This window comes from Phyllostomus discolor, chromosome 14 (genome assembly GCF_004126475.2).
Source record: "Phyllostomus discolor isolate MPI-MPIP mPhyDis1 chromosome 14, mPhyDis1.pri.v3, whole genome shotgun sequence".
In the NCBI taxonomy this organism is placed as follows: Eukaryota; Metazoa; Chordata; class Mammalia; order Chiroptera; family Phyllostomidae; genus Phyllostomus; species Phyllostomus discolor.
Window position 1 is genome coordinate 36,565,723 of NC_040916.2, and position 23,517 is coordinate 36,589,239.

The 23,517-nt window shown below is 43.3% G+C and overlaps 1 protein-coding gene across 2 annotated transcripts; it reads left to right on the forward strand.

The window, feature by feature from the left end:
• The first annotated feature begins 2,583 nt into the window (after window positions 1-2,583).
• RBM15 (RNA binding motif protein 15) lies at window positions 2,584-12,591 on the forward strand. 2 transcript variants are annotated; one of them, XM_028503267.2, is made up of 2 exons: window positions 2,584-6,607; window positions 10,650-12,591. In XM_028503267.2, exons 1-2 carry the CDS (start codon window positions 3,760-3,762, stop codon window positions 10,688-10,690), a joined length of 2,889 nt encoding a protein of 962 aa, XP_028359068.1. In that variant the 5' UTR covers window positions 2,584-3,759; the 3' UTR covers window positions 10,691-12,591. The 2 variants fall into 2 exon arrangements, with proteins under 2 accessions (XP_028359068.1, XP_028359069.1); XM_028503268.2 differs by having other exon boundaries at window positions 10,645-12,022.
• Window positions 12,592-23,517: the final 10,926 nt, after the last annotated feature.

The following is a 23,517-nucleotide window of genomic DNA, read 5'->3' on the forward strand; positions in this document are numbered from 1 at the left end:
TCTGATACACATGTGTGAAAATAGGCTGGTTCAACCTAAGAAACTTCATAGAGAACACAAGGAAGTAAAAAAATTACTTGTGTCCTTGGCTGGCATAGCTCAGTGGATTGAGCACGGGCTGCGAACCAAAACATCGCAGGTTCACAGGTTCAATTCTCAGCCAGGGCACATGCCTGGGTTGCAGGCCACAGCCCCCAGCAACCACACATTGATGTTTCTCTCTCTCTTTCTCCCTCCCTTCCCTCTTCAAAAATAAATGAATAAAATCTTTAAAAAAAAACTTGATTTAAAAAAATTACTTATTTTGACACAGCATGGATCCAACGTTATGTCATTGTTCAATTGTGTCATGGACACGCACACACACGTCACAGGCTGTATTTTGGCTCTCTTACTGGAAATGGCCTCCAGGCCTTTTCTGTCTACCCACTGAGCTTACCAGTCCTGTTCACACCAGACAGGTTATCAGTCCCCTTAGGCAAGCCTTCCTGCTTCAGCCAGCCAAGGACAGACATTTCCATGAAGCTCACTGGTATTTCAACTTGCAAGCCACTAAGCCCAGCTGAGATTCCAGCACTGCCGCTCATAGGGGCAGGAGCTCCCTCAATTCCTTCCAGTGCTCCCTCACTTCCTATCATGACATCTGGGAAGCTATACTGATCTGGTCATTATCTTTTTTCCTTTGATTAGTGAGTCACCTAAACAGGTCATTTGAGACAAATATAGTTATTCTGGAGCCTGATTTATTTGCACTAGCAATATTTACCTTAAGTATCAGGTAATAACTTAAGTTCAATTTTGTGTTCTGTTAGTATGTCCTTGAGCCCTGGCTGATGTAGCTCAGTGGATTGAGCAGGGGGCCTGCGAACCAAAGGGTCACCCATTCAGTTCCCAGTCAGGGCACATGCCTGGGTTACAGGCCAGGTCCCCAGCAGGGGACACGTGAGAGGCAACCACACGTTGATGTTTCTCTCCTTCCCTCTCCTTCCCCTCTCTCGAAAGAAATAAACTCCTTAAAAAAAAATATGTCCTTGAAATAGATTAAAATTCCCTCTATAAAGTTTTTCTTTGAGTGTTTTTAGAAATGTGTTGGTCGTTGTTGGTTTTTTTAATCCCCTAACATCCAAACTTTTATCTGTACGTATCATTTCCCACTAAAAGGAACCAGAACTCGTTCAAGAAATGACTGATTCCCTGTCTAGGGCAGAAAATGTAGCTGATAAAATCTGGAACAAAATAATCAAGAGGGCAAGGTCAGGCAGAGAGTATAGGTTAAACGAGATTGACAAGTTAATGTTGAAATTGGGTGGTGGGTGCATAGGTGTTCTTTCTACTTTTGTATTTTTTACTCTCTCCATAAAGTTATTAAAGAAAGCTAAAACTAATTTCTGTTAAAAAGTAAAACAGTAACAGCACACACATGGTAAACACAAGTTTTCTTTTTTTTTTTTTTTAAAGATTTTATTTATTTATTTTTAGAGAGGGAAGGGAGGGAGAAAGAGAGAGAGAAGAGAAGCATCAATGTGCAGTTGCTGGGGGCCGTGGCCTGCAACCCAGGCATGTGCCCTGACTGGGAATCGAACTTGCGACACTTTGGTTCGCAGCCCACACTCAATCCACTGAGCTACGCCAGCCAGGGCACAAGTTTTCTTTTAATAACGCACAAAGGTAGACAATGAAAAGCTGGGTCTCTCTCCCACCCAGACCCAAGATGCAGCCTCTTCGGCATGTTCCTAGTAACAATTTTCCACGATTCTCAGTCAAGTTTCTATGAAAATATATGCATACATATCATTTTTAAAACCACAAACGGTAGCATACTACACATTGTTCTATGCCTTGGAAAGTTTGAAGAGCTCGTTTTAATCCAGTGAGTATGTCTATGAACCACAATATCGTGGATTTGGAGGCTTTTATATATTGGGCTTCTTTCAAGCTTCTTGGATGTAATCGAGACCAAAGGCCCACATCTTCCCCCTCCTCACGATTATTTAGGAAGAGAAGCAGGGCTAAGGAGGGTTAACCCAGTTCTCAAGTTGAGGTTTCAGTTTGGGAGGCATTAGTGCTGCCTTGAAAAAGGTCATGTTGAGAAACACTCATTCCCTCCTCCATAGTGGACCTCGAGAGACGTGGCTGAAGGCAGGATCAATAGGACAACCCTCATAACCTCTGCCCTCCGCATACCTGGCCGGACGGCAGAACGCCCAAGGGCTGCGACGAACTGAACTCTACCTCCTCCCCACCCCCGCGCCTGACGGCGAGCCGCAGGACGGGGGCTGTACCTGTTCTGATCTCCCTCTCGCCAGCACTTGGCCCAGGGGCTCAACTGTCTAACACAGTCAAGGTCTCTGCAAAGAAGGGAAGTTGGGGTTTGAAGCGGATAATGATCGAGGGAGCCCAAAGAGGTGGATTTAGAGACAGAAGGGGGTTTGCCAGTGGGTTATAATACCGGGGAAAGCGGGGAAGGGGGGGTCGCTAGGTCTAAGAGGCCACAGAAAAAATATGCGACACTTCCACGTGGGGGGTAAATTTCACTCTATTATTTAGCGGGGAGGGGCATTAAAGAAAAAAAAATGCTCTATTACGGGACTACAAAATCCCACAGCCACGTGAATGCATAACACAAAACAGGAAGCCCACAGACACGCCCGCAGACCGCGAGGCTGAGAGCGTCGGTCACTCCCCTCGGTTACCAGGGGCGCTCGGGCCGGGCCTGGGAGCGCCGCGGCGAGGCGGACTCCCCGAGCCAGCGAGGACGCGTCCCAGCTGCGCAGCGTCCCGGCGGCGGGACCCTCTGCGGGACAGCCGCGCCTGTCCTCTGCACCGCCCCGGGGCATCAGTGTGACTCGGGATGTGTGAACTGGGAACTGCCGGCCTGGCCGGCCCCGCGGGCTCCAGGGGCCGTGGGCAGCGCGCTGGCCGTGCACGAAGGAGCCAAAGGGACTAAGATGGTGCACGCTGGGCGCACCCGGAACAGCCTCCAGGATTCTGGGATCCCGACAGCCGGAGGTAGGAAGTGGAGGGCTCAGAAGTTTCGAGCTCCCGAGCACACCACAGCACGCGTCAGCACCGAACTACTGTTTGCCTGCAGAACGCCGAAAGCGCGAAAATGCTAAGGGGGGATTCGGGTCACCTTCTCGCGACGTCTAAGTGACGTCGCACAGCAATCGCGTACTCCACTGGTTCACCTTCAGTCCACTCCCTCAGTACGCGGGCCTGCCCCTTTAAGCGAGTGATGGACAGTTATTTCAGCCTATCAATTTCCCCATCACCGTCCAATCAGATTTAAACTTCTCTCTGCGGCCGGAGGAGTTGGAAGAAGGGGACGAAAGAGGGAGCGCTCTCTCGCGCCAGACGGCTGTGAGGCGGCCTCTCAGGGAAAAAAAAAAACGCCAGAAAAGATGGCCCGACTTCCCAAGTAGTGGGTTAAAGGACGGGCTCGAAAGCCAATGAAAGGGATGAGGAGGTGGGATCGTTGCTTTCAGAGAGCAAGAGGTACCGTTACAGGGCACACTTTTCGTCCAATCAACGCCCGCAGACTTTGGGTCAGGTGACCACAGAGTGCGAGGGGCAGGGCTACAGCCTGGCGCGAGGAACCGTTAAGATGGACAACGAACGTAACCAATGAGGTACTCCCACTGAGGCGTTGGGAACCCAATAACAGTGGTTGGGCGGGCGCCTTCTCCGAGCGCGGGGAGATGTAAAGACAGGCAAGTAGTTTTCCCAATGAGACTGTAGAAGAGAGGAGCTACTTGACCAATGGAGACTGCGGGGCGGGATCCTTTGCAGCGGCGGAGTCCAAGATGGCGGCATGCGGTTCCGCTGTGTGAAACCAGCGCGGGGCGGCGGGTTAATCAGCTCCGCGGAGACCACGTCCGGCGACCCGCAACAATGAAGGGAAAAGAGCGCTCTCCAGTCAAACCCAAGCGCTCCCGCGGCGGTGAGGATTCGACTTCTCGCGGGGAGCGGAGCAAGAAGTTAGGGGGCTCTGGCGGCAGCAATGGGAGCAGCAGCGGAAAGACCGACAGCGGTGGCGGGTCGCGGCGCAGCCTTCATCTCGACAAGTCCAGCAGCCGAGGTGGGAGCCGCGAGTATGACACCGGTGGCGGCAGCTCCAGTAGCCGCTTGCATAGTTACAGTTCCCCGAGCACTAAAAATTCCTCGGGCGGGGGCGAGTCGCGCAGCAGCTCCCGAGGTGGAGGCGGGGAGTCACGTTCCTCTGGGGCCGCCTCCTCCGCTTCTGACGGCGCGGAGTACAAGACGCTGAAGATAAGCGAGTTGGGGTCCCAGCTGAGCGACGAGGCGGTGGAGGACGGACTGTTTCACGAGTTCAAACGCTTCGGTGATGTAAGTGTCAAAATCAGCCATCTCTCGGGTTCTGGCGGCGGGGATGAGCGCGTAGCCTTTGTGAACTTCCGGCGGCCAGAGGACGCGCGGGCAGCCAAGCATGCCAGAGGCCGCCTTGTGCTCTATGACCGGCCCCTGAAGATAGAAGCTGTGTATGTGAGCCGGCGCCGCAGCCGCTCGCCTTTAGACAAAGATACTTATCCCACGTCATCCAGCGTGGTCGGGGCTTCTGTAGGCAGTCACCGGCACCCGCCTGGAGGAGGTGGTGGCCAGAGATCGCTCTCCCCCGGTGGGGCCGCTTTGGGATACAGAGACTACCGGTTGCAGCAGTTGGCTCTTGGCCGCCTGCCCCCTCCACCTCCCCCACCACTGCCCCGGGACCTGGAGAGAGAGCGAGACTACCCGTTTTATGAGAGAGTGCGCCCAGCCTACAACCTTGAGCCGAGGGTTCCTGGAGCAGGTGCTGCAGCTTTCAGAGAAGTGGATGAGATCTCACCGGAGGATGATCAGCGAGCTAACAGGACGCTTTTCTTGGGCAACCTGGACATCACTGTGACAGAGAGTGATCTAAGGAGGGCTTTTGATCGCTTTGGAGTCATTACAGAAGTAGACATTAAGAGGCCTTCCAGGGGCCAGACCAGTACCTATGGCTTTCTCAAATTTGAGAACCTAGACATGTCTCACCGGGCCAAACTAGCAATGTCTGGCAAAATTATCATTCGGAATCCTATCAAAATTGGTTATGGGAAAGCTACCCCCACCACTCGCCTCTGGGTAGGTGGCCTGGGATCTTGGGTGCCTCTGGCTGCTCTGGCAAGAGAATTTGACCGATTTGGCACCATCCGCACCATAGACTACCGCAAAGGTGACAGTTGGGCATATATCCAGTATGAAAGCCTGGATGCAGCTCATGCTGCCTGGACCCATATGCGGGGCTTTCCACTTGGTGGCCCAGATCGTCGCCTTAGAGTAGACTTTGCAGACACAGAACATCGGTACCAGCAGCAGTATCTGCAGCCTCTGCCCTTAACTCATTACGAGCTGATGACAGATACTTTTGCACACCGAGCACCTGATCCTTTGAGGGGTGCACGAGATAGGACGCCACCTTTGCTATACAGAGATTGTGATAGGGACCTTTATGGTGACTCTGATTGGGCGCCACCCCCTCCGGTCCGGGAACGCAGCACTCGGACTGCAGCTGCTGCTGTGCCTGCTTATGAGCCACTGGATAGCCTGGATCGCAGGCGGGATGGTTGGTCCTTGGACCGGGACAGAGGTGATCGGGATCTGCCCAGCAGCAGAGACCAGCCTAGGAAGCGAAGATTGCCTGAGGACAGTGGGGGGCGGCATCTGGATAGGTCCCCGGAGAGTGACCGTCCAAGAAAACGTCACTGCGCTCCTTCTCCTGACCGCAGTCCAGACTTGAGCAGCAGCCGGGATCGCTACAACAGTGACAATGATCGATCTTCTCGCCTTCTTCTCTTGGAAAAGCCCTCTCCCATCAGAGACAGACGAGGTAGTTTGGAGAAAAGCCAGGGTGACAAGCGAGACCGCAAAAACTCTGCATCAGCTGAACGTGATAGGAAGCACCGGACAGCTGCTCCCACTGAGGGAAAAAGCCCTCTGAAAAAAGAAGACCGGTCTGATGGGAGTGCAGCCAGCACCAGCACTGCTTCGTCAAAGCTCAAGTCCCCTTCCCAGAAACAGGATGGTGGGACAGCCCCTGCAGCAGCAGCCTCTCCCAAGCTCTGTTTGGCCTGGCAGGGCATGCTTCTCTTGAAGAACAGCAACTTCCCTTCCAACATGCATCTGTTGCAGGGTGACCTCCAAGTTGCCAGTAGTCTTCTTGTGGAGGGCTCCAGCGGAGGCAAAGTGGCCCAGCTCAAGATCACTCAGCGTCTTCGTTTGGACCAGCCCAAGTTGGATGAAGTAACTCGACGCATCAAAGTGGCAGGCCCCAATGGTTATGCCATTCTTCTGGCTGTGCCTGGAAGTTCTGACAGCAGGTCCTCCTCTTCGGCCACGTCGGACACTGCCACCTCTACTCAGAGGCCGCTTAGGAACCTGGTGTCCTATTTAAAGCAAAAGCAGGCCGCTGGGGTGATCAGCCTTCCTGTGGGGGGCAACAAAGACAAGGAAAACACCGGAGTCCTTCACGCCTTCCCACCTTGTGAGTTCTCCCAGCAGTTCCTGGATTCTCCTGCCAAGGCACTGGCCAAATCTGAAGAAGATTACCTGGTCATGATCATTGTCCGTGGTGCGTCCTAAAGTCATGTGTACCTGTATTTACTGCTTTGACATGGTTCTTGTTTTGTGATGTATGATGGGGTACAGCATTAGATGACATTTTCTTTTTAATTAGTTGTTTAGTTATAGCTTTTTCTTTTTTATATTTTTATAAACCTCTTAAAAATAGACATCAGGACAGTCTAGCTATTAAGTGAAAGGGATGCCCAGAAGGTAGCAGGCAGATAGAGTTACTTTAATTAGGAGTTCCCACTCTTATGAGTAACTTTTTTCCTCTTCTTTGCTTTTTTTCTTTTTTAATCTTGAGCATAAAAAAAATCCTCAAAGTTACAAAACCAAAAAATTGAAAAGTCAAAATTCAGAGAAAAGAGCCCATTAACTATATAAAGGTGGTAATATACACCTAAAAATGGCTTGATTGGTATGTAGGTAAATTCCTGTACCAGAAGTTTTAACGTGTATGAAAAAATCGGATTAGGTCCCTCAAAAGTATAAGCTGGTAAATTGTATAGCAGTGTAATTATTTTAATCAGGTATTTGAGTATTTCTCTTAAAATACACGGTTTATTCCCAGAGTTTGCTTTAACATATGCATTTTATCATTAGTTCTTGAGTTCTGTATCCTTTATATGCACTTTTGGTTTGTAGCTGTAACTGTTCAGTAAAAATTGAGGAATATGTTACAGGCCATATGTCTTATGCTTACACTAGTGTGCAGGATGTGAGTAGGTGCTTTTAACATCAGAGTTATTTGGTCAGTTACCAGTATGTGGTGGCGTTTTTATTTTTTCAGGGAGTTGTAGTAGGTACAGTTCTAGTTGTGCATATTTCAGAACTTCAGTGTTTTTCATCAAAGATGAGTTTTTGGTTTTGTACCCATTCAAATTCTTGATTTCAATAATAGAAAGAAGAGTTGTCTGCAGGCTCATAATTCATCTTTTGTTTTAGTGGGCATTAATCAGCCATATCTAGATTGCAGAATTTTTTAAAGTCATTGTGAAGTGCTTTTGACGTGCTCTTTTAAATTGTATTTTTTATCTTCATATTTAAACAGCAGCAATGACGTTACATCATTGAAAATATTTTGAATACTTTTGAAATAGTGTGTTTAATATTTCTACTGGTGTCCAGCCACAGAGAGTTGAAATGTCAGTGTAGGAAAACCGTTTTTTAATTGTTTTACTTTCCCAAACATCTGGAATTAATTCAAAATAATTTAACCCACCCTCACAGTTTTTTCAAAGCTGAAGATTATAACAACTTTTGGTTCTTAACAAGGGCTTTTTTGGCTTAAAAATAATGATTTTGGTGTTTTTGTTTTGGTTTTTTTCATCTATCCATAGCTGCCACTTTAGTTTCTCAGCTGGTTAGTATATTTTCCCCTCTTGATTTAAATGCTGAGGACTTTAGCTAAGGCCCTGAATTTAGTTGTGATTAGAAACTTTAGGACCATTTGCATCATGGTCGTGTTTCTATTCTGTGAAAGTGACTTATTGAAAGCCTGGCAGGACCCAACTGTTTTCTTTCTGTTAATCAAAGCTGGTGGTTTAAAATAGCACCAATAATAACCCAGGGAAACGTCATGCAATTTTTAAATTTTCCATTATGACAGGTGTGTAATGCATGTCAGCCTGAAAGCCTCATCACTGCTGTGTTTTGTTTTGTTTTTTTCTTTTTGGTCTTCATTATGCATTCATAAATTTTCTTTTTAGGTTTGGAGGCTTTTGTGGGTTTTTTGTTTTGTTTTTAAACTGGAAAAACTAGCCATTTTTGAGAGAAGGAAAGTACTAGGCTATGAACACAAACGCCCTTGGTTAGCTTGTAGGGAAAATACCCAATGTGCTACGGTTAAGGCTTTGGGTGCTTTTTGCTTTTAAAAGGCCGAGCTTGGCATGGTAATACGGCGTAACCTGGTCAGAAACCAATGCAGTATGCAGTCTGTATACATGAGGTCAAAGTACAATTTAACTAGATACATTTTTCCAGTTTAACTCTCACTAACCATTAACTTTTGAATATCTTTTCATAAGATGGTTGGACGAATAATTTTGCTCTTTTGGAGAGTGAAGTCCATGACATCTAATTTTATGATAATCCAAAGTGTGTGCAGCTCCTCCCCACCTCTTTTTTTAGTGGTTCTTGCTCCATATTTGTTTGAATCTTTGATATTGCAGCTTTTGTTAGATCTGGGAAATTTGTGCTTCAGTGTTTTTGAAACAATGGCTTGATACCATTTCTAAATGTATGTATTATAAATAACTAATTATGTTTAGTTTGGTGCTTACCAGCAAGAGTGCCATCATTCAGATGAATAATCTTTGTGATGTGCATTCTGTTTATGCAGGTTTATAACATTGGTAAATTACTGGCTTAAACCTTCAAGAATGGAATGAAAGCAAAAGTCTAAAACTGGTTCTGATGCTCATTAGTCAGAATTTCATAATCGCAGCATTGGGTGTTCTTTGTAACAACCAATTTTTTTCTTTTTCTTATACGTTAAGAAAATACTTGTTTAGTTGATGTTTCTGAAACTTGGTCTGAATGGAGAGAAAATATCTTCAGTATATCATTTAATGACTTATTAAGTATTACTGGTGAAACACATCAAGCTAATTAAGACTTTTGGATCACTACTTCAGAACTTACGGAAAATTAGGCCTTCGGCTCCTAGCCAATTTTTAATTATTTTGTTGTCTATAACTGGGACCCTTGGAGTTTTCCACACAAAAATTTAAATTCCCGGTTTAAGATGTATACTTGGACTCAGAACTGAGCATAGATATACTTCCTTTTAAGGATTAGACCTTAAAATGTCCACTCTCTGGCTGGTATAATCTTTTGTCACATTTTGAAGGTAATATATTCTGGCCCTTCTTAACTCAGATCATTTGAGGTCAGCAGCAGTGAGAGTAAGGTGTGTGTCTGTTGCTTTCATAGTCAAACACTGTTTAGGTTTATTTTTAAACTTAAGAGCAGGTTTTCACTGACATAGCTGTTTTTATTTTTTTTCAATTAATTTTAAATCCACTTTCTTTAGGCAGTGAAATTGCTCATTATGCAGGTATAGCTTGAACTGCAGTTGGGGTTCGTGTAGGAACCATTCACAACAAACTCTGTGGTAACAGAATTAGGAAATCCTCTTGAGAAGAGGGCCTTAATGACTTTTCATGTGAAAAAAATTTGGGGGAGAATTTCTGGACCTTTTTTTTCTGTCTCTGCCACAGTGCGTGGTTTTGAGATGCATGGGAGTCAGGTAGTAGAGCAAGCAGAGGAGAAGTGGATGAGACCTTGTCGGCATTCTGGTGAGAGTGATGTCCCTAAGGGGAGAAGGCGATTCAGGCAACCACAGTGAACCGTCCACCTTAATGAAGAGTTTTATGAGTGTGATTTAAACAGCACTGAAAAGTCAAAGTCCTAAAGTGCTCTTTGGCTGTTTAGCAATGGTTTGTAGAAGTGTTTTTTTTTTTTTTTTTTTTTTTTTTTTAAGTAAGAGTTGCTGTCTTTGGTAACACAGATAATGGTAACACAGATAAAGGTGGATTTTTAAATGGCTCTGTACCTGGAATCCTTTTTTATAATAACGGAGCAGTTTATTATTGCTCCATTCATAAATTACAGAATGAAAATAGAGGGGGGTAAAAGTTTGACTAAACTCCACCTTTTTCCAGTTTCATTTTTTAAAAATTATATGTAGAATATATTGATTATAGGTTGATTATAAACTTACTTTCTTCTAAATTCTTCCAATATGTTTTACTCAGTTACATGAGTATAAAGGATATTTTCAGTCCTGTAATGCTCACTTAATCGCAGTCTTTAAAAAAAAATCCACCCTGTTCTATTTGTTATTTGTCTGCTCATACAGGAAATTCATTTCAAGGTTTGTGCCAGTGGGTATTATTGGTGCTTTTTGAGGTCAAGGTGGACTATCTAGGAAGGTCTTGTTAACATTATGTTCATCTATGATGGCATAGGGGAAATATATATATATATATTTTTAATATTGTAAACATTTTTACTGAATAACCTTTTTTTCCCTCCTGCAAGCAAAGCTGGTGAACAGTGGATGAAGATACGGAAATCAAAGCTCTAATGGACCTTTCGAAGAGGAGTTGTGGCTTATGTGGAGTTTACATGGGCCTCTTGATGGAAGAAAGCTAATCTGTTTAGTATTTTGTGCATTTTACTAAAATGGCAGCTTAAAGTTGTGTATCTGCTATTGTGATGCCAATGCCGGTGTTTTAAGTGGAAAAAAAAATGACCTCTTGCTTTGTGCTGTGTACACAAGATTTCTGGAAAAGTAAAGAAAAACCCTTTTTATGGCTCACACAGCTTAAGAGTAGCTGTCACTCAAACGTGCGCTCACAGTTGAGCTGCTTTTGTTTTATTCTAAATAAATTGTTTCTTTTGAGGAAAATGTTTTTCTGCCTGGAAGTGAATTGACGGCAAACCTTTGACCCCTTTGTTTGCAGCCGGGGTTACTTGCTGCTGCTCAGATCTCGTGTGTCTTGAGCAAGAAGCAGGGAGACCATCATTTTGACTTATCATGGTGTGTCAATTCTGAAGGATCTCTAGTGTTACTGTGACCCCCTTTGTTTGCAGTGAAGGGGATCATTTGCTTCTCGGTCCTCAACTTGATGAGGAAATGGTGCTGTTGGCTGGCACGCAAGAAGCCGGGGCAAGCACCGTAAGCCTCACCACAGTGCACGAGTCGGGGGCTTTGCTGGTTGGAAGAGCCGGAGTTGCTGAAATTTAAGTTTTGATTTATTTTGTTCACCCATCACGTTTGGCCTTAGTTTCATTTTTAATTTGAAGAAAAGTTTGCGATTGCTTTATCTTGCACTTAACATTTGCACCAAATTGCCAAAAGAAGGAGAATGCTCCGTTTGCTTTTTAAATGTTAATGCTGATGTTAATAAAGCCTTTCCTGACACACTTGAGGAGCTCCTTCATCTCCAGGGGCTTCTCACCAGAGGTATGCGGTGATGGGTTTAGTTCTGAATGGATGAAGAGTTCCTGAGAGCTAGTGTTTGTAATTAGAACCGTTACTTGGTATCTGTGCCTTATCTGACCTGTGGTTCCACATGCCTCGGATGTGCATGCACCGTGACGGTTCCGTAGGTACGAACGCACACTCAGGCCCAGTCACCTCGGTCGGTAGTACAGATGGTGAGGAAAAAATGGAGGCATCCTTAAGGAGGAAAAAAGTGTTTGCCTTTAGTTCCTGCATTATCCTGCACAGGGGTCCTGAGCTTTGGAAGCTGTTCCCAGCACAGGAGAGCAGCCCTGTTTGCAGCAGGAGACTTCGGTGCACAGTGACAACGCTGGAGTTCAAGAGGAAGCCAGCAGTGCTGCACCTTTGGCTTCAGACACCATTGTTGTTTGCCAGTTGTAAACTTAACTAGTTGCAGACGAAGACCACCTTGAAATGCAGGCTTGTTGGGCTTGTTTTGAATTTTAACCTCGGACGGAAGAGCCCTAGTGCTGTCTGTCTCCATGCGGGATGATGATTACTTAGGCAACAGGTGCTTACCAACAAAGGATGCCACGATTATACTCTGCAAGGTGGTGTTCCAGTGGCAAACAGCTGTATAAACTCTTGTAAACAGGTAAGAGGGTTTTTAGAGGTCAAAAATGCATTATAATTAACAGGGTGAGAACTTTCAATGGTGGGGGTATGTCTCTCTGGAAATCTCCAGGCACTCTGCTGCTATTACTAGCTACATCCTTCACCAGAGTGATGTATTTGTAAAATTACAGGCCAGAATTTTTGTTTTATGGTTGTTTGTATTTTTTAAAAAATTCTTTTAATGAACCAAAACATTAAAATCTTGGCTATGGATTTGGGGCCTACAGCCTTGATGTCCTTTAAAATTGTGACATTTTCTATTAGCTGTGACATTCACCCTCAGTGGTGGTTTAGTGGTGTGCTGGAAGAATTTTCTGCTATATAAACCTCCAAGTTAACAAAACTATATAGCCAAAAAAAAAAAAGTGGACAATCAGACTAGGAATGATGGAAATTTAGCCAAAATGGTTAGTTGTTTTTTTTTCTTGTCCCACAAAGAGATTAATTATTAAATCAGGCTACTACAACTTGAGGGGAGTGAATAGACAGTGTTGACGGTGCTGTTACCTTCGTTTTCATGGTCCATTTGGTCCTATCACCCTTCTGAGCCCTTCCAGCTCCTCCCCCGACAGTAGTCAAGTGTGAGGTTTTGGCAGCTGAACACAAGCACAACTTTTTCATGCATAATACAATTTAGGTTTTCTTGCTCTATTTTAAATGGGATTGAAGATTTTTGAGTGTAATTTTCCTCTTTCATGAAATGTGTATCTGTCTCTTTCCAAAGAGGAAACGTCAAGTACAGTGGTTTGTTTCAGGTCCTCGGTGTCTTTTACAAGAGTTTTTAACCTGCTTATGAATTGGCTGCCTTCTAAAGCTTTGCCAAATGAGCTCTTACCTACCTCTTTAAACTTTCTGTACCTGTTGGGAATATCAGTTTCCAATGTATTTTCTTTCTCTGACTAGTTCACACTGAAAACCCTTTAAATAATTTTTCCAGTTACTAAACAAATATTTTAAATCACTTTAGTGATTTGAGAAAAATTATATTACACTCCACGTACTTTTGCATATTTGGTATCTTTCTAAGATCTCAGGCTTCCTCTCAGGAACAAGAAGAAGATGTTGGACCATGGGCATTTGTTTGTTTGTATATGAAACTATGCAAAATGGAAAGGTATGCAGCATGACAATTTTAAAACTACTCAAGAAATTTTATTTCCAGCTACACCAGGAAGGAAAAAATATTAATTGGGTTGACTGTTAGATCTAGAGTTGAGGCTTTATAAATTGGAAACTGCCCTTTTGAAATATTTATGTGGTTTCCTAGTAGCTTTCATATATTCTAAATTTAGGGTACTACTCTAAAGGAAGTAGTTCCATGAACACCCCTGAATTGGCTTGTGCTCATTTGGAAAGCCTGGCTGTGATTATCAAAATTGAAAATAGGGATTACCTTGACTTTGGTAAAACAACCTTGATTTTATAAATTGCCACTTCAATAGCTTAAGTCACATTGTTATTTCCAAGCTGTTTATCTGAGGCAATAAATTGAGTGCATATGGCTTGTACAGCATCTTTTTTTTTTTTTCTTTTTTTCAATAGGATATCTGGGTATGGCTTATCTGACCACCACCTTTCTCTCCCAGCTTACTCTCTAAGCTTCCTTGGTTAAAAGATGCTTTTACTTAATAAGTCAAGTTATAACCTGGTTTTGAGTTGTTAGCAGAGGAATTTATTGATTAACAAAATTCCTTCAAACTTCAGACAAGTTTGTTCTTAGCACCAGAAGCGATTTTGACGTTGAAGTAAAGTGACTTAACGTGTTTCCACCCGAATGGAATGCTGTAATATTAAGCTTTCAGGTAGGGTTTCTGTGTAATCATTTGAATGCTGGTTGTGTATTAAGAACTAAGATGCTGAGCATATAGAAGAAAGTATCAGATAGTCTCTACCCCTGTGGGCAACTTATACTCTAATTGGGGAAACTAGATATAAACAGGTAAAGAGTTAAATATCAGGGAAGGTCACAGTTTAAGACAACTGTAGGAGAGATGTCACAGGTTGATATTGGAGTTGATTTGCTAATAAGTGTTTTAGGTGATACAGGTATAGGAGTGAGTATACCAACAGGTTCCTTTAAGGTGGGACAGTCAAGAAAGACAAAAGAGTTCGTTGGAGAAGGATGTGGAATGGAGGAGGGAGTTTGGGATGGAGATGCCAGGCAGGCAGTCATGAATAACACTCTAGCAGCCTGTTGATCCGGGAAAAAGATGCAGGTCGAAGCTTGGAAAACCAGTGAAAATGGTTGGGTCATTTACTGAAAGGGCATCCTGAGGGCAAGCCAGTTTGAGGAGGGCAGGGAGTGAGGATGTCGGATCAGTTGAGACATGTTGATAAAAAGCAAGAGTACTAATAATAGCAATCACGTGTTCCATGCCCATTTCACGTGTTCCATGCCCATTTCAGCCAGCATTCTGAGTCCCATACCCGTTGTCCCATGCGAATCTCAGCACAGACCATAATCAGATGCTAGTAAGTGACAGAGCCGGGGTTCAACCAGTCCTTTGTCGTCACTATACTGTCAGACTTCACTACTGTTTTTCTGGAGGCTGGGATGCGGTGAGAGCTGCAAAGTTGACTTGTGGGCAGTGATTTCAAACTGTGGAGTGTATCGACGTTTGTAGTTCTTGGGAAGCCAACAGGCCTTTGGCCCCAGCCCCAGAGTTCTGGGGTGTGTTAGGGCCAGCATGGCCCAGGAGTCTGTCTTTTCACAAGCCCCCCCAGTGAATTCAGATGTAGGCTGTGGTCAGTGGCCGCATGTCGAGCAACACTGGCCCACAGAGTAGAGTGCTTAAGTGTGTACTTGGGGTGATGACCCGTTGAAGACACGGGAGGGGAAGGAAGATGGCGCTGGAGAAGAAGAGGCCCAGTTGGGGAGCCAGCATGGCGTTCTGGCCCGGAAGCTGGGAGGAGGCGCTTCCAGAAGATAATTCAAAGCCGTTGCAGAGACAAGCAGAATAAAACTGCAATGCCGTGGAATTTATCACTAAAAATGCCACTTAAATAACAGTTTTACAGTCAAGTGATTATTTCTCCAAGGCAGTCAGTCTCGCATGGTATTTAATTTTGCCTTATAACAGTCTGAAGAAGGACCACTGTTGAGTGTATGAAATCCTAAGGGGCCACCAGAAAAGTTCTGTGACTTGGCTAAGGGTTACACAGCCAGGAACTGATTGAGATATCCTTGAGTTTTCCATGTTAATCTAAAAATAATGTGGCTATAGTTTAACCTAAATTAAAATTCGAGGGTCGCACGTGGAAGTGCACATCTCAGGTGTTTTCCGTGGATGAGCGTCACCCGTCTCCTGCCTTCTAACCAGGTTCCCGAGAGAGTGGGGACGATGGGATTATAGGTCAAGTCGGATGTATCTTTGGCTTGTAAGTGGTTGAAAGATTTTCTATTTTGAATTATTTATACTGAGTTGTCTTCTATTAATGTAGCATTATTTAAATAGTTACCTACTGTATTTTGTCATGTATAATGTGCACTTTTTTAAAAGATTTTATTTATTTATTTTTAGAGAGGGAAGGGAGGGAGATAGAGAGAGAGAAAGAGAAACATGAATGTGCGGTTGCTGGGGGCTGTGGCCTGCAACCCAGGCATGTGCCCTGACTGGGAATCAAACCTGCGATGCTTTGGTTCACAGCTCTCACTCAATCCACTGAACTATACCAGCCAGGGCATAATGTGCACTTTTAAAAAAATATTGTATTTATTTATTTTTAGAGAGGGGAAGGGAAGGAGAAAGAGAGGAACAGAAACATCAGTGTGTGGCTGCCCCTTGCGTGTGCCCTACTGGGGACCTAGCCCACAACCCAGGCATGTGCCCCAACTGGGAATCGAACTGGCAACCCTTTGGTTTGCAAGCTGGTACTCAATCTACTAAACCACAGTAGCCAGGGTATAATGTGCACTTTTTTTTTTTTTGCCCACATTTTTGAGGGGGAAGTAAGGATGCATATTATACATGGGCGATACTAAAATGTGGGTGTGCATAATACATGGGAGCGCATTATACACAGCAAAATACGATATTATATATAGCAGGCATTATTCCAGATCTTGGAGGAGTGTATCAGTGAGAAAACAGACAAGTTCTCTTTTCTCATGGAACTTACATTCCCATGGACAAAGGGAGGTAGTGAGGTAGTAAACTCTAAGTTAGGCCTCGTTGCCAAGGACAAAGGGTTTGGATTGTGTTCTGAGTGCTGAATGCACTGGAGAGCCACTGGAGGTTTGTAAGCAAGGGGAATGGAGTGATTTGATCAAGATTTGCCTACCTGTCTCAGGAAAGTAACACAAATTTCCTTCAGATACCTTCAGTTACTTCCAAGATCTAGAATAATGCCTGCTACATAATATTGAAAAATTAATTAACTACACTAATTGAAGATAAGCCAGTATATAGATAATTCATAGTAGGAATTCTTTCAGCCATTTACAAGTCAAAGATAACATTTCTTTCAAAAATAAATTAGCATTTAACATTCTCTGTGAGACTGTATGTTCAGATCAGCAGTGTTCCATATTTAAAGACCGTCGTAGAGATTTTATTTCTTCTTCAAGCTAATCGTTGTTGGCCGCCCTAAGGTTTCAAAGCCATCTTCCCCCCAGCACCTCATTTTTCATCATGTTCTCATTCTTTTTGCTTTCAGCAGACTCTCATGAAAGTTCCCATCTCAGTCACACTGTGTACTTCTGTTGTAACTTACTACCATGCTTTCTGTGTTCCACAACTTGCCATTTCTCCAGTGTTGTCCAGCCACACTCCTCACTAAAAATCAGTTGAGGTGGTCTTTTCGTAGAATGGCTGTCATCCTGTGCAAACCAGATACATGTGCTGAATTGATATCTGACCTTTTCCAGGTGACCAAAGATTTCCTTTTACCCGGGAAAAGGACTTAATGAAAACATGTTATGCATAAGCATGTTAATACATCTGTGTCCAGAGTAGAGCTGTCGTCACAGGCAAAATTAACACGTTGAGGTGCTACATACAAATATATTTTTATTACATATTTTAAGACATCTTGGGAAAACTGGTGTCTCATAAAATTTGTACTTCAACATATGGAAATTGACAATATTTTTACCTTGCTCCCTAGGTAAGAATCTAGTGTGTATATATTCTTTATATACAGGAACACTTCAGTAAACTAGACACCTTAATTAGAATTTTTCCGCATTCTAGAGTAGAGGTCTTAAACCTGGCTACGTAGTAGAATCACCTAAGGAACTTTCTAATACCAATAACCAGGATACTTTCTCAGAGCTTCGTCTAAATTGATCTAGGTCAAGTGGGACTCTGCCAAGTTCCCAGTGTTTTTGTTTTGTTTTCAGTGCCCCGGTAACTCGACTATGTAGTCAGGATTGAGAACCACTGCTCCAGACACAAATCTTCAGCATACAGTACACCATCAGTCCCTTAAGAACTGCTTGAAAATGAAAACCCAGAACTTCGAGACTATAATTGGGGTTCAGTGCAGCAGGTCTATGGCTTGGTTTTCTAGATCGCTGCTGTTGAAAGTGTGGTCCTCCGAGCAGCAGCCTCAGCATCGCTGGGAAGAGTGTTAGAAATAGAGTTGCAGGGCCTCACCCCAGACCTCTTCCAGGCAATTTGCATGAACTTGAAAGTTGGAGAAGCACAGCTTAAGTTGTAGATACATAAATATATTACATGTATCCTATGTAATAAAAGCGAGTGATTAGAATCATATCCCTTATGGGTAAGATTCTCAGATTTGTGTATTAGTCAATGACATTTACTTTAAAGCATTTAAAAAATATATTAAAAAAAAAAGTAGGAACAGCCCTGGCTGGTGTGGCTCAGTGGATTGAGCACAGGCCTATGAACCAAAGGGCTGCCGGTTCGATTCCCAGTCAGGGCACATGCCTGGGTTGCAGGCCAGGTCCCCAGTAGAGGCATGAGAGGCAACCACGCATTGATGTATCGCTCCCTCTCTCTTCCCTCCCTCCCCCTCAGTCTAAAAGGAAAAGTAAATAAAATCTTTTTAAAAACTAAATAAAGGTTTTTTAAAAAGTAGGAACAAAAGAGTTCTTAGTGAGCCTCTGGTAACCAGAAAATGACCAGAGGTCTTCGCCACCAAGAGGGGGAAGGTCGTTACTGCCTGTCCTACTTGGTTGGCTCTTGATTATTTTGTATACATACTTTTTTTTCTCCCCTTCCTATTCTATTCTAGTCCACTCTTCATTGTGAGATAGAACATGTTACTTTTTATAGATACAGATGGGGATATTCGAGACACTGTTTGATGATGGCTGTCTCATAATTTAGAAAATTTGGTAGAGGTCAGTTTAGAGCTTTTAGTGGGAGAATGGCTGTGGACAGGATTGAGGAGTGGTCCCTTCATGGCCTATGTGTTTTAATTTTAATATGACAGTAACTTCATAAATAAATTGATTTTCCTCATATAGCAGTAAGAATTAAAAAATCTAACATTTATTTTATCTTAAAGTTCACAGTGGCAGATAATACAATGTTTAAGATTCCTATACATTAACTGGAATGGTCCAGTATGAATGTACTTAGAATACTCTAAATTGCAACATACCGATTTAGATGAAAAAATGATATTTCTAATGTGTCCCTTTTTATGATGAAAGATTCTGTGATACATTCTCCAGGCAACCATGTCGACATCAAATGAAAAACTGCAACCAGACTATTGTCACATCCTGCAGTTTTGAAAATTTTTAAATTCGTGCATGTGTTTTGGAGGGATTTTTCTCAGGCACAGCACTCTTGAGACCTGAGAGGTGTTCTTTAGTGGGGACTCACCTGTAACACCATTTATTTCTTTGTGCAGTTTACCCTCTGCAATGTTACGATCTTAAATGAAAATTCATTCTAGGAAAGGAATGAATTCATTTGAACTTTAAAGTTGGTGGTTGAAAATACTTTATTTCCGTGATAGATTAGTGGTGGGGTTTGTTTGTTTTTTTTGCTTTAATGTATGGGTTTAAAGATATTTTGAACCTTCAAAGACACTTCTGTTTGCTGCTTCCTAAGTTTAGAGATGTCTGAAGCCCTAATACAAATTTTTTAAAAATACATATGTTATTGGATTGACCTCCTCTATTGTAATAGCCATATTAAAGGAGGGAGCATTTCTAAGTACAGTAATTGGTTAAATGTCTTTTTTTTTTCCTCCGGGTTTCTTTTTAGGAACTACTGACAATCAAAACCCTATAGCCGACTTTGGGATATGGCTTTATTGTTCAGCAACTAAAAGATGCGTTCTAATTGGCAGACTTCTGGCCCTGGTACTTGTCCTCCTGTTTCTGTAGAAACTGGGTTGGAAGTCAGAGCTGCACAAAGGGAAAGGGTAAGTTTCTTTTAAAGTCCATATTTATAAACCCGCATCTTATTCACGGTGGCATGGTGTCAGTTTTCACTGTAAGGATGTCCATCGGAACTAGAACTTAAATACGATCTGCTACTTTTCACTTGAATGGAAACTGGCATCACGTCATTAAAGGTAATAGGAGGGTTTAAATATGGATTTACTTTTCTCATGACTCTGACTTCAAATCTCTTGAAGTAGTTAACTCAGTATAATTCTCATTTTGAGTTATTTCTAATTTGGGGGTCATAAAGTTGATTTTTGTCCTCTTAGAACTTACTGTTTTGTACTTTTCAGTAAACGGAAATTGGAATCTAAAATACGTACAGAGGGCATTTTAAAAGTCTGCATGAATTATAAGTCTCTTTGGAGCAAAGTCTGAGTCTTTGCGTTATAAAACAAGTGCTGTACTACTGACCAGTTTTTCAGCCTCTCTCCTTAGCCAAGTAGGAGGGGTCACCTGCTGGACACAAACGTTGGTTCGTCCTCATCCAGGCAGATGTCCATTATTTGTGGAACCTCAGCCACCTGCCAGTGGGTGAGTCATCTTCCTGGTAGGGTGGCAGAGGGCTGTGCTGCCGGCTGGGGCCCTGAGGCTTGCACTTGTTTAATCAAGTGTGGAAAACTCCTGTGATCTATAGGTTGGTGCTTGGAAATGGCTTATACTAAACTGGCTGGTTTGGAGAAACTGGACGGAGGATACTATTAGCTCTTGTCCTTTGAAACGTGTCTGTCTCATTTCCTTGATAGACTTCTCTTTTCCCTGCTACATGAACTTCAGTGTTCGGTGACACGGACCGCAGAGTGGGACACCTCGGCTTTATGTTAAGTCAGATCGTCAGTTTTGTAAAAATAGCGTAAGAAGGGAAAGCCGGAAGTTTTTCAGTAGGGAAAGAGAATTCATTTTTTTAAATTTCACAAATCCGTTCACAAGTTCATGCCCAAAAGTAGATTCTCACTAAAAATGTATGCCTCTCTTCCTTAACTACTGTGTATCCTGTTCATTTCTGTTTGCTCACTGTGGCTTGAATGAGGCAAAAATAGAAGAGAATTTGTGATATTTTGGGGGGAAATGGCTAGGAAAAAACTTACTTTTTGTGTGTATGCCGTCGAGTATCTCAGTGGGTTCTCCGGTCCTCAGTGTACGAGTTGCCACCTCACCCTGATTTTAAAACTGGAAGTCCGAGTCCCAGCGGCGCCCTCATTTCCAGCCAAACCCAGATAGTTGGCCATCCTCTTTCAGTCTGTTCTCTGCACCCCTAAAAAGGCCTCTCTGGGTTTTTATTGAACATTCTGGAGATTCCACCATGCGCTGGCTTCTGTCGGAATGTACCAGGGATTAGGCTGTTTTTTTAAAGAAATGATTGTCATATGGCAGTGCCATCTTACCTCTCTCGTAGAAATAAGACATGAATTTTAAACTGATTTATTTAAAAATTTAGGTCTTCCAATATGCCCCAACCTGACCGAAAAAAGGTAGTGCCTAAGTATAGGCCAATTACAATTTAATATGAAAATATTAACTTTAATAAATGAATTATGTCATTAAATACTATTTCTGATACTAAAACTCTTATTACCTCAGTACATTTAAGTTCCTTGCAGCTTGTCACCTCATTATCATCATGTCAAACCTGTGAAGGAGCTGGGCATGTATCATTTCCATTTTATAAATCAAGAGCAAAAGCAGTTTAAGACCAAGGACTTTTCATTGTTTCTTGTTTGTGTGTGTTATGACCCTGGGTGACAAAGGTGAGGCAGTCGGATACATACTTGTGGCAAATGCGTGGCTGAATGAGGCATATGTGTTGGCAGAAAGCCTCACAGAAGTTGGTTCTCACTTAAGGGAAACCACTCAAGGTTTTTAAATAGTAGTGGGCTTTGGTTTTACACTGCGGTCTTCTGAGAGACCTCTGTCCAAAACTCTGTCCAAGTTTTGTATTAGGTCTCTCTTAAAAACAGTTAACGTTGCCCTGGCTGGTGTGGCTCAGTGGATCGAGTGCCAGACTGCGAACGAAGCAAAGGGTCACTGTTTCACTTCCCAGCCAGGGCACACGCCTGGGTGGCAGGCCAGGTCCCTGGTGGGGGGCATGGGAGAGGCAACCACACATTGATGTTTCTCTTCCTCTCTTTCTAAAAAAAAACCAAAACAAACACAGTTAACATCGACTGTTCATACACAGTGTGTTTTTTCTCATATGGGAAAAGCTGATTTTGCAGTGAGACACATCGATCCATTAAGGAGCTAATTTTTTGCAAACACGGCATCATGTATATTAAAATGCCTAGATTATTTGATCACAACATTATCACTTCAGTCCATTCAAGTATGACTTTTGCTCTTATTAAATGTTAAACTACAGCCCTGGCTGGCATGGATTAGTGGATTGAGTGCTGGACTGCGAACCAGAGGGTAGCTGGTTCGATTCCTGTGTCCGGGCTGGGGGTGTGAGAGGCAACCTAGTGATGTGTCTTTCATGCATTGATGTTTCTCTCCCTCTCCCCCACTTCCTGTCTCTCTAACATAAATAAATAAATAATCTTTTTAAAAAGCTGTTAAACTACAGAATTGTTAAAGGAGAGAAGCCAAGGGCCATGATTGGACGAACACTGGTCACCAGGTGTCGGAATTGACTCTGTCCGGGACAGGCTTCCTAACTTTAGGCAGATAACTTGGTCTTCATTTGCTTTTGTTCCTTAATTATAAAATACAAATGATACATATCCAGCTTCCTCCCAGGACTTACAGAAATGATTGGAAAGAACTTAAAAGTACTGTAAGGTAATAGAGTTTTAGTATCAGAAATAGTATTTAATGACATAATTTACTTAGCTAATATTTTCATATGAAGGAATTATAAGCGGCCTATACTTAGGCATTACCTTTTTTGGTCAGGTTGGTGAATATTGGAAGATCTAAAGTTCATTATCTTAACAACTATATAGTTCCTGCATTGTAGCAGATGTGTTTGTTTTAGTTCTTGGGTCCTTTGCATTTTCGTTTCAACTTACATGTTAAGATTTTATGCTAATTTGAGCCAGAACAAATTTATTATTATAAGATAATTTCGCCCTCACCAGTGTGACTCAGCAGATTGAGTGCCGGTGGGCCAGGTTCCCCAGCTGGGGGCCTGTGAGAGGCAGCCAATCAGTGTGTCTCTCACATGCTGATGTTTCTCTCCCTCTCTTTCCCTCCCTTCCCCTCTCTCTAAAAAAATCTGTAATATATATACATATTAGTGTGTGTGTGTGTGTGTGTGTATCTATATATATAAGCTGCTTTCAGTTCACTGGCTCCGTAAACCCGCGGTACTTACTGCCAAGAAGCCAGGACGGGCTAGAGAGGGAAGGAAGCGAGGTGTCTGGCGTCGGTGCGTGTTTGCTTGGTGACTCCACCGCTTCCTGGGTGTGGGATCTGCAGGACTGTTTACTCGTTTGTAAAACGGGCATGATAGTATCTGCTGAAGATTAAACCCGATGATATATGTACACTGTGCCTACCTCAGTGACTAGTGTGGATTATATTAGATATTAAGATACAATTATTCACTGCCCTCCCACTCCAAACACACATAGTGGTGTAACCGAAGTCTAATACTTGTTTTCCTTTGCTCCCTGGGGACCTCTTGAGGAAAAATGAGAACGAAAAACACTACTATTTTGCTTTTCTTGAAACCCCATCTATATCTATCTGGGATACTATTTCTAGATTTATGGGTTCTTAAGATTCTGTTGACGTCTGATGATATTGCCCAAGAAAAGTGGTAGAGGAGCAGGAACGTCGAGGCGCTGATCACAGGGAATGCATCAGTGGCGGAGTCCCAGGCTCCCTGTGGCGAGCAGGCCACTTCTCTTGGTCCATGCCGCCGCGGTGTCGGGGCCACTCCCATCGAGGCCACTGAGGAGCACGAACGGCTGTTGTGTAA

Excerpts from the sequence above, each read along its gene's own strand:
- RBM15 (XM_028503267.2), top strand. The coding sequence starts at position 3,760 with ATGGAGACTGCGGGGCGGGATCCTTTGCAGCGGCGGAGTCCAAGATGG. Across the intron at positions 6,608-10,649 it reads GGTCATGATCATTGTCCGTG|CTGGTGAACAGTGGATGAAG; the intron begins GTGCGTCCTAAA and ends CTGCAAGCAAAG.